Raw genomic sequence first — 11,196 nt, 5'->3', positions numbered from 1 at the left:
AGTGGCAAGATGAGCCAATGGTTGACCCAGTGGCAAGTTGAGCCAATGGTTGAGCCAATGGTTGACCCAGTGTCAAGTTGAGCCAATGGTTGACCCAGTGTCAAGATGAGCCAATGGATGACCCAGTGGCAAGATGAGCCAATGGTTGACCCAGTGGCAAGATGAGCGAATGTAAGTGTTTTCTTCCCTGGTGTAATGTAGGGCATTATCACTGGTTTATGAGGTAACAACCGGGCCTAAGTACAACGTGTTTGTTAGGTGTTAAACCTGTGTTCAAATATGCTTCAAATTATTACAAAGACAAGAAGAAGAAAAAAAGTGATTGTGAATGTGTTGAATTGTGTTTGGGAAATAGAGATAGACATGGTTTTAAAAGGTAGTGGTAATATTTAATTCAGTACAGAAATATGCAGGTGGATTATTTCACTCTGTCCAGCGGCTGAGTTTACCCCACACCCGGAGTAAACTGAGACAAGAGAACACCATTTTTGGAGAAGCTCTGTTTTTTTTTTTACTTTCCTTGAATTGACATGAATTCTGATTATTTCCAGAAATACACAACGTCCTGAAATATACACTGAGCAAAAATATAAAACCGCAACATGCAACAATTTACTGAGTTACAGTTCATATCAGGAACTCAGTCAATTTAAATAAATTAGGTCCTAATCTATGGATTTTCACATGACTGGGTACAAAGATATGCATCGGTTGGTCACAGGTACCTTAACAAAAACAAGGTGGGGCCTCCCGGGTGGCGCAGTGGTCTAAGGCACTGCATTGCAGRGRTAGCTGTGCCACCAGAGACTCTGGGTTRGAGCCCAGGCTCTGTCGCAGCCGGCCGCGACCGGGAGGTCCATGGGGCGGCGCACAATTGGCCCAGCGTCGTCCGGGTTAGGGAGGGTTTGGCCGGTAGGGATATCCTTGTCTCATCGCGCACTAGCGACTCCTGTGGCGGGCCGGGCGCAGTGCACGGTCGCCAGGTGCACCGTGTTTCCTCCGACACATTGGTGCGGCTGGCTTCCGGGTTGGATGCACGCTGTGTTAAGAAGCAGTGTTGCTTGGTTGTYTTTTGGAGGACGCATGGCTCTCGACCTTCGTCTCTCCCAAGCCCGTACGGGAGTTGTAGCAATGAGACAAGACAGTAACTACTAACAATTGGATACTATGAAATTGGGGAGAGTTGGGTAATTTATTTATTTTTTAAACAAGGTATGGGCGCGGATCAGAAAACCAGTCATATCTAGAGTGACCACCTCATGCAGCGCGACACATCTCCTTTGCATAGAGTTGATGAGGCTGTTGAGGACAAGACACTTGCGGTTTCCATGGAGAACAGACTGTTATAGCGTAACATCAACTGGTGCATTGTGCCACCATGACCAAGTAGAAGAGACGTCTTTCTCCTAGGGATAACACGTTGTCTTCCTCCTAGGGACAACGTCTTTCTCCTAGGGATAACACGTTGTCTTTCTCCTCGGGACAACGCAATGTCTTTCTCCTAGGGACAACGTCTTTCTCCTAGGGACAACCCAACGTCTTTCTCCTAGGGACAACGCAACGTCTTCCTCCTAGGGACATGTCATGACGTGGCCCTTTCTGGGTATAGATCGTGGCATTCCCTCTCTCTCTCCTCTCCTACATCCAGGTTCTGTTATCTCAGGTCGTAAATTCCAGGAGGAGACTCTCTCCCCAATGGCCATGCAGAAAGAGACACATAGAACAAAGGAACTTCTTCTACATCACAGAACTTGAGAACTGAACAATGTCCATGTTTTGGAGAATGTGTAAARGGTCGGTGGAGAAMCCAGCTACGACCCGGTCCGTTTTGTTTCATGTTTGTGACCTCATGAAAGACAAAACAGCCACATTACCATAACTCTGTTTATACAGGTGCCTCCATTATGAGGTTTACATCTAATTATTGTCTAAAATGAATGAGTAAAGATGAAACTATTTGTGAAATGATGTAATGCTATGGTAAACCGTTAATGTGAGAGAATTGTATTCCCTTTAAAGTTTAACTAAGTCATTGGCCCCGCCCCCGTGAGCACAGACATGATCTGACGTCATGGAACAGCCCTTTTCTACTGTGACGAATAAAACCCCCTCCTGAGGAAATCCTCTTCAGACCACGCGTACCTCGATGGACACCGAGGAGGCGAAGGTTTGAGTAGAGACCACAAAAACCTCAGTATAAGCTAAGGTTGTAATGGTGGTTGAATTCCTAACCATACCACGTGGAGCATTGGCTACACGGCTGGAAATGGTTAAACTCTGAAACTATCGATCGACAGAATAAGAGAAAATCTTAGATATCATTACTAGTCTGCAACATGGGATGCGAAGACCGTCAACCGCCGAAACATCTATTAGAACATTTCTGAATGGTACTCTGAGGTATCCATTCTAACCACAAAGGACTTCAGGGAAGCAGAGAGAGAGAGAGAGAGAGACGCTCAGATGAACTCTCCAACAGAAAGACAGACGATTCCAACAGAGATCACGACGACACACTTGAGCGTAAATATATATTGATTGCAACTATTCCCAAATGAGTGAGCGTTCACGTGCAAAGGATTAGCATTTCAATTAATATAATGATCAACTGTGTAGTGACTCTTTTGTCTTTCGCGCCCTTCTCAGGCCACACCCACTTCCCTTTGTCCACCAAGCCGTCCTATTGGCTTAGCCCACTAGGGAACCTCCCCTATCATTTCCTTGTAGCCATAGCTACTGTTTGTTTGTTTATGCATTTCTGTGATTATTTAGTTAGTAAATGATTGCAAAATAAATGATTGTGACAATTGGTGTATGGATGATTCATAGTAAAGGCTGGGTTCGTGCAGATAACCAACAATTTACGATGTTTGGAATGAGACTAACGTGAGGTAAGAATAATTCATTAATTAGAAGACTAATTGATCAGATATTAAACTATCTGAAAGAGTTATATTAGGAAAATTATAACTTTGTAATCTGAAGATTTTCCTTGTGCCCCGACTTCTCCTAGTTAATTACATTTACAATGATTAGCTTAATCACGTAATAATAATTATCAGAGAATGATGTGAGAAATAAGTCCTTCACTTTAATGATGCGAAAGACACACAAATCTTTTGTCCCGGGACAAACGCAACGTCCTTTCTCTCCTAGGGACGTCTTTCTCCTTAGGGAAAACGCAACGTCTTTCTCCTAGGGACAACGTCTTTCTCGCTAGGGACAACGTCTTTCTCCTAGGGACAACGCAACGTCTTTCTCCTAGGGACAAACGCAACGTCTTTTCTCCTAGGACAACGCAAGTCTTTCTCCTAGGGACGTCTTTCCTTAGGGACAGACGCAACGTCTTTCTCCTAGGGACAACGTCTTTCTCCTAGGAGGCAACGTCTTTCCTAGGGACAAAGCAACGTTTCTCGCTAGGGACAACGCAACGTCTTTCTCCTAGGACAACGTCCCCTTTTTTTTTTTTTTTTCCCCCCCTTCTTTTTCTCCTAGGGACAACGTCTTTCTCCTAGGACACGCAACGTCTTTCTCCCTACCGGGACAACGCAACGTCTTTCCTCCTAGGCGACAACGTCTTTCTCCTAGGGACAACGAGCAACGTCTTTCTCCTAAGGGACAACGTCTTTCTCCTAGGAGGACAACGCAACGTCTTTCTCCTAGGGACAACACAACGTCTTTCTCCTAGGGCTAAACCCAGTCCTCTTATGGTCATGCAGTTCTGTTTCTGTACCACAGTTATTTTGGTCCAAAATAGTAGCCAAGACAAACATGGACCTCTTTTTCAGTCTTGGATTGTTCCCCTAATTAAACTACTGGGGGAGGTAGACTGCAAGATAGGACTAAAACTGTGTCTGAAAGTTAAATTCTTCCTTTCCTTGTCTCCTCTCCTTCATGTCCACTGTGGTTGGGATTTCTGATAGTCATCTGTGTAGTTTCCCTTTCTCCCCCAGTTCCTCTATAATCCCTCCCCCGGCCTCCATGTCATCAGCATCCTCCCTGAACCTGGGCCAATCACTGTCTCCGTCCCCACGTTCCATGGCCTCTGGTTGGCCGTTGAGGTTGATGTGGGCGGGAGGTGAGTCGTCGTGGCCCGTGGTCGTAACACAGGTACAGTTGTCACACAGGCCGAAGCGTTTGAGTCCGTGGGACAGGGCTCCAGTGAATCTTCGTCTACACCCTTTACAAACCACGGGCCAACTAAAGCGGTGCACCTGGTTGTCAAAGACAAAGACATGTTAACATCAATCAGTACACACACACACACACACACACACACACATCTATACACAAAGACTTCCTGATTTAATGAATATGAAAACAGAGGGCTGAAATTATTACAGCATTGAACCTCATTAAAGGCTTCAGTCATATAAAAATTATACTTAAATCCGAACTGTCTATCAGATTAGTAAGAATGTCTCACCCCATGTTCAAGAATGGCCTTTTTCACTTAATTTTTTATTCATTTTACCTTTATTATTCAGATTACAACCTCTCACTTTCAGTTATTTGGGGCGGTAGGGTAGCCTAGTGGTTAGAGCGTTGGGCTAGTAGCCGAAAGGTTGCAAGTTCAAATCCCCGAGCTGACAAGGTACAAATCTGTCGTTCTGCCCCCTGAACAAGGCAGTTAACCCACTGTTCCCCGGTAGGCCGTCATTGAAAATAAGAATTTGTTCTTAACTGACTTGCCTGGTTAAATAAAGGTAAAATAAAACATTTGAAAAGGAAATCTCCCCCCAAAAAATCGCTATTTTTAAAACAATCTATAAAAATCTGTTTGCAATTTCAGTTTAATCCACCAGACAGAACAAATATTACAACAAATATAATGGTTAAACATAATAATTGATTAAAAATATATTATAAAACATTTTAAAAAATCGTAATTAAAAAAATAATATATATCTTTGTTAATGATATCACAAATATAACTGGTGGAGTTGTCACAACAAAAATATATGGAAATGTATCGCTCTACCCAAAATAACAACCAACTGATTGTAGCCTTACGGAAGAGGCAGTTGGAAGAAGGTAAAGAAAGTGTTTGTCTGCCATTAAAGACCAAAATAGGAAAAATAAAATGTACAGCTGCACCATACAYGTTGCAAAATAGTTGGGAGGAGATTTTCAATGTGTCGATATGACATTTGTGGAGTGGTTGYAAAAACCTAGTTTTAAATGACTCCAACCTAAGTGTATGTAAACTTCCCACTTCAACTGTAGGTTAAAACTCGGTTTTTCAACCCCTCCACAAATTTATTGTTAACAAACTACTAACACTGTTTCTGGACGCAGCGAATGCTAAGAATGTGCAAAGCTGTCAAGGCAAAGGGTGGATACTTTGAAGAATCTCAAACACAAAATATATTTAGATAACACTGTTTCTGGCTATTACGTGATTTAATTTACGTTATTTCATAGTTTGACGCCTTCACTATTATTCTACAATGTAGAAAATAGTAAAAAATAAAGAAAAACCCTTGAATGAGTAGGTATGTCCAAACMTTTGACTGGTACTGTATATATGTACAAAAATATGGGGGATTGGTTCAGACAACGATGCAGACAATTACATTGATAGAAGCCACAATCTAACCCCCCCCCAAGAAATGATATTCAATAAAGAAACATGGAACCAGACTGACAAACACAGCCATGATGACGGTGTCCTCATGATGAAGAACCCATTGGCATGTAAACACACAGACGTCCCGTGACAGACGGTCAGAGAGATGGTCCATTAGAAAGATCAGTGTCTGTCTTTATATTTACCAACACACACACCACAACACACACACACACACACACACACACACACACACACACACACACACACACACAACACACACACACACACACACACACACACACACACACACCACACACACACACACATCTCTCTTAGCTGAGTGAGTGGCTGCGGAGTGTTTCCTGGCGTGTGAACCTCTTGCCACACGTCTCACAGGGGAAAGGTCTCTCTCCAGTGTGACAGCGGATGTGTCTCTTCAGGATGCCCTTCTGCTTGGCGGTGTACGGGCAGAACGGCCACTTGTGGAGCTTCACCGGCACTAACAAGCCATCTCCGCAGGGGAGGAAAGACAATTAAAACAAGGAACTATACAGTACAAACTGGTACCACCAAGACATCACCTGCAGCATTAATGAGTTAGTCCTTTAGTCGATGTTATAAGTTAATATAATGTCACAATTTGATTGGTCTTTTTTAAAAGGAAATCTTCTTGTCATGAAAGGAGAAAGAAACCCCCTGGTCTAAACAAAAGCGGCAAGAAAAAAGAAACTTAAGTTTCATTAAAACCTTATAGAGATAAAACTAACTGAATGTAATTACCTGTGTCCTCTCCGTACCAGTCGCTCTGTATCTCCATAATAGAGGAACCACCCATCCCAGTCCCTCATCCACCCTGCCTCCCCACCCCAGAGGCCCATTCCCTGGGCAAACATCTGGCCCTGCTCCCCTCTGTCCATGTGGGGGCTGGAGCCGCCTCTCAACAGCACATCCATGAACTGCCTGGCTGGCAGCCCCCGAAGCCCAGGGGGAGCGCTCGCTGCTGGGGAAGGGCTGGAGGACGTCACCTGTCATGGAGGTGGTCTGGGTGCTGGGTGTGGGGGGGGGTCCCATAAAAACGTCAGGTTTTTGGTATCGGGAGATCCCTCCTCGGGCTCGTCATCGGGGTCGTACTCGATCTTGGGGTGCACCAGTTCTAGGGTCAAGCAGAGGTTGAGGAGGAAAGGGGGTTCATCAGATGTCCCGTGTCCGTGGGGGGTCAGGCCCCCAATAATATGAGAAGGGAACTCCCTCTGGAGCTGCAGTCGCTCTCAGAGTCTCTGCTAGGGCCGGGGGGCGTGGAGATCCTGGGGAGGGCTTGCTGCCGAGGATGGGGGGTCCTGTGACCGTGTGACGGGGAGGGCTCTAAACTTACATGAGTAACTCCATCTCCGTCTAGTGACAACGACGGTACAGTGTACAGCTACAGAGGCTCTGGAAGAGGGAGGTGGCATGGCTGGGGTTCCACTGTCAGCCGGACCGTCTCTTTCCTTCTCTTTGTTCCATCCCTCTCTTTCTCCCTTATTACAGATCTCCAGAGAGGACGGATGTAGCCTTTACGAAGGACACCACGTCAGTCATCTGGAGTAGCTGGCCGCTGACATCACCTCGATGACGTTGTCGCTGCGCAGGTCCAGTCGACCCGAGTACAGGAAGTCCAGGATGAAGGAGAAGGCCTCGGCCGTCACGATGTCCAGAGAGGCCGTGCTGTGGTGCTGACCGCTGTCCTGAGGGGGAGATTCCAGGAAGTAGGTATATTGTAAAAGCTATAAACTAGATTAGCACTTTACCAGCAGTTTACCCAACCAGTGTTCTTTCCCTTTAAAAAAAAGGAGTGTCTGGGTGACTATAGCATTATCAATTGACCTTTATTTTTAAACAGTGGAAAGCACCAAGTAAAATAATACACAGTCCTTAATTACACATTTTTGTATCAATACCACGTAAACTTAATAAACACGACTCACCTGTAGGTAGTGTGACCAATAGGGCTCGGAAGTAGCCGCTGCCGGCGAATAGGACGTTGCGATGGGCCTTGAAGACCCGTCCCTCAACGACTATACTGCAGTCACAGAAGAAATCTCTCTTCGCTGCTCATTGAGCTCACACAGGCAGCTTAGACTGGTAGCCCTGACACCTCATTCTCCCACAATTCTTTCTGAATAGATAACAATTAGATTAGATAGATAGTGGTGGAGAGGAGAGAGGGAGGGGGAGAGAGAGAGAGATAGAGTAAGCAGAGAGACTAAGAAGAGAGAGAGAGAGAAAGAGAGAGAGAAGAAGAAGAGAGAGAGAGAGAGACAGAGAGAGAGAAGAGAGAACAGAAACAAGCGCAAGCTTGTTAGCATGCAAAGCACTGATAAGATGAAAGGAGCAGAGAGAGAGAAAGAGAGAAGAACGAGAAGAGGAGAGAGAGAGAGAGAGGAAGAAGAGAACAGAGAGAGAGAGAGGAGAGACAAGAAGGAAGAGAGAAGAGAGATAGAGAGAAGAGAGAGAGAAGGAGAGGAGAAGAGAGTTAACAGTGGAGTGGTAGCTTGAACCAACCCTTACACAACACTCTTCAACTGGTAGAGAGAGAGACAGATGAGAGGGATTGAGAGGCGAGAGCATGGTGAGATAAGACAGAGAAAGAGGGTGAGCAGAGAGAGGCAAAAGAGAGAGAGAGTTAAGGAGGTCGAGGACAGGCTGCCTATGTACTAGTAAACAACCCTCCAGTTCACTTCTCAACCTTCCACCCAGGCCTTTGACCTCCTGGCCAGTACAGTTCATGTGACCCTGTTACAACTAACTACCCCTCACCTTTGCTTGAAGAGAAAGATCCACAACTGATAACCACAGAAAGGCTCTGTGGAGAAAGCTCGAACTAAAAAGATAGTAGCAAGCTAGGAGAAAGGTTTTTTCATCGTCTCCAGTACCTTTTTGTAGAATCACAATGTGTAGAAGTAGTATATTTTGTAACTAGCTAGAATAAAATGTAATTGATAAACTATAGTAACCAATCTGTCTATGGCTAGAATATTCTGTCAACTAGCTAGCGGTTACATTTATCAAACATTCCGTACAAATGAACATAAAGACAACATTTAAAAAGTATAAAACAACGTTACTGACTAAACCTTGAAATTAGTCGTAAGTTAACACATAGGTGGATAAGTTGTTGTAGCCTCAGCAGCTTAGCTAGCTAGCTAACCACAACAACCACATGCCCACTTCCTCATTTTTTTCCATTCTGTGTGAGAGTCACAAGATTCGGCCAATGAGCAGACGAGAGAAATGTCAGGTGGCGGCTAAGAGAGGGGATCAAGCCAATCACATCACGTAAAACTAGACTGGGGTGGGCTTTTAAAGTTATAGGCCTGTAGTTGAATTTATCATTCACCAGAGGGCAGAAAATATCGGTTAGCCCACAATATAATCAACGTGATGAACCTCTTACGTGCAAAAAAGATTGCTACTTTGTGTTTCTCTTTACCTACCTGTTTTGGTAAACAGGATGGGGTACATTCCATTTCAATTGTTTACAGTTCTTAATGTAGTTATTGCAGTTCATAATGTTGGGCAAAATACACACAATGTCAGTGAGGCTTTTCCTGAGTTGGAGTAACTCAGACTGGGATGGAGTTCCTGGCCTATCTCTCCCTAGGCTCTTTCATATCCAAAGGAATTGGATAGCGGTTGGTAGATTAGTAAATAACCACCTAATAGCTCCACCGAACCTGTCTGATAGGTTAGGAAGCTGAACTCTGTCCATTCCGTTGTCAGACCAGCGCCAAAGGGTTTGTTTCCTGACCAACCAGGCAGCTTGCACCCTGAAGCCCTACCTTCGCGCCCTACCTCGCGCCCTACACTCAGCCCTACCTCGCGCCCTCCTCAAGCTACCTCGCTCCCTACCTACGCCCTCTTCGCACCCTCCGTCGCACCCTAGCCCTCTCACGCCCTAATCCATATACCTCGCGCCTAGTCCTCACCCCTACCTCACGCCTACCGTCCCTACCGCGCCCTACTTCGCGACCCATCACTTATGGCGCTTGCCCCATTGTCGTTTGAGGAATGTTTATTTGCCTGTTTTCCGGAGTAAAAGAGTTTCCTTTTTTATTTTAGGAGCGAAAGTAAACAAATAGTTCCTTTGAGGGAGCCGCCGACCCGCATCCTTTCAGATCACTAAAAACCCTCTGGAGTTTTACCCCACCACCCCCGAGGGTCCCGGGTTCGACTGGGCAGAACACAAAGACAACACACACACGCACACACCACACCCACACGCATGCACGCATGCACACACGCACACAACACGCACGCACACACGCACACACACACACCACACACCACACACACACATGTGTCACCGACACACACCAACAGTCCTACACCCACCACAACACAACAAGGCTTGGTGGTGGGCCTGAGGAAACCATGAGTAGGCGTACATCAGGCCTCCATACCCCTTTTGAAATGTAATTTATGGAGCCCCATAACAATCCATTCAAGCTCATAAACCCTAAATATAACCCATATATACAACAGTTGGGTCTAATCCTGAATGCCTGATTGGTTATATACCCAATGTAAACCACCACTCTGGTGTGTGACCAAACTCCCCATCCCTGGAGACTTGACCTGAATGGAGGGAGGGAGGGAGGGAGGGAGGTATGGAGGATGGAGGGATTGGAGGGATGAGGGAGAGATAGGGATGAGGGGATAGAGGGTGGAGGGATATGAGGGTAGTAGAGGGATGGAGGGATAGAGGGATGGAGGGATGGAGGGCTGAGGATACGAGGGGATAGAAGGGGATGGAGGGATAAGAGGGATGGAGGGAGTGGGGGATAGCAGGGATAGAGCGGATTTGGAGGGATAGAGGATGAGGGATTGAGGGATGGAAGGTTGAGGGAATGGAGGAGTATGAGGATGAAGGATGGATGAGGTAAGGTCTCCATCCATGATGGAGGAGAGTTCTCCCACCTAGAGAGCTTAGGAGACCAGAGTTGTTCCTAACCACGTGATCTTACTGGACATGTTCAGGAAAACTCAGAGCCTTAGACTGACTCAACAAATACTCCCAGAAATATATGATGTCCCAACGCAGCAGAACTGAGATGACCTCAGGGAGGTTCCTTGAACCCTGGTTTCTCTCCATGTTTTTGTCTGTTTTCAGAATGTTGTATTTTCTCTCCATTATGCCAAGTTTCTGTAGTTAATAGACTGTGACATGTCTTTGTTTCCAGACTAGTTTGTGTTATTGCTTCTATACTCCCCCATTTGAAGTGGGGTGATCATGCATTATGATCCTATCTGTTATGTTGCCGATAGTAACTATTGTAATAAATTCACGTGTGATAAAAAAAAAGGGGACATTACAGATTCAATTGATTGAGATCAAGCCCTAAACAGATTTTGACAGATTTTTACCACTGGCAGACGATCAGAAACACCCGGTTTTAATCCTACGATGTGTTTTCGGTCTTCAGCCACCCTGAAGCTTAACAATCACATCTGTGATCAGAAGGCATCGTACGTTGTAACTTCCTGTCCAAGACCAGGTAGTGTGATGAGCCCAATATTAGAATATGGTACTCGTGTCACCTCAAAGGGATGTCATCAGTACACTGGTACCAGGGACTCCATGTCCA

The 11,196-nt window shown here is 45.4% G+C and overlaps 1 protein-coding gene and 1 long non-coding RNA gene across 2 annotated transcripts in view; both read right to left on the bottom strand.

Moving 5' to 3' along the window:
- Window positions 1-367: 367 nt before the first annotated feature.
- LOC139025891 (uncharacterized) lies at window positions 368-2,986 on the bottom strand. Its single transcript, XR_011477562.1, has 2 exons — window positions 1,510-2,986; window positions 368-1,444 (listed from the first exon to the last, which is right to left on the bottom strand). It is a non-coding gene; the product is annotated as an uncharacterized lncRNA (long non-coding RNA).
- A 168-nt stretch (window positions 2,987-3,154) lies between these two features.
- zbtb8b (zinc finger and BTB domain containing 8B) overlaps window positions 3,155-11,196 on the bottom strand; it is an 11,528-nt gene continuing 3,486 nt past the window's right edge. The window contains 3 exon segments of the mRNA XM_070441140.1: window positions 3,155-3,261; window positions 3,643-4,234; window positions 5,910-6,083. Of these exon segments, the coding sequence (XP_070297241.1) occupies window positions 3,924-4,234; window positions 5,910-6,083 (485 nt within the window). The 3' untranslated portion in view covers window positions 3,155-3,261; window positions 3,643-3,923.

This window comes from Salvelinus sp. IW2-2015, unplaced genomic scaffold (assembly GCF_002910315.2).
Source record: "Salvelinus sp. IW2-2015 unplaced genomic scaffold, ASM291031v2 Un_scaffold3505, whole genome shotgun sequence".
Lineage (NCBI taxonomy): Eukaryota > Metazoa > Chordata > Actinopteri > Salmoniformes > Salmonidae > Salvelinus > Salvelinus sp. IW2-2015.
This window is presented reverse-complemented; position numbering and strand designations above follow the sequence as displayed.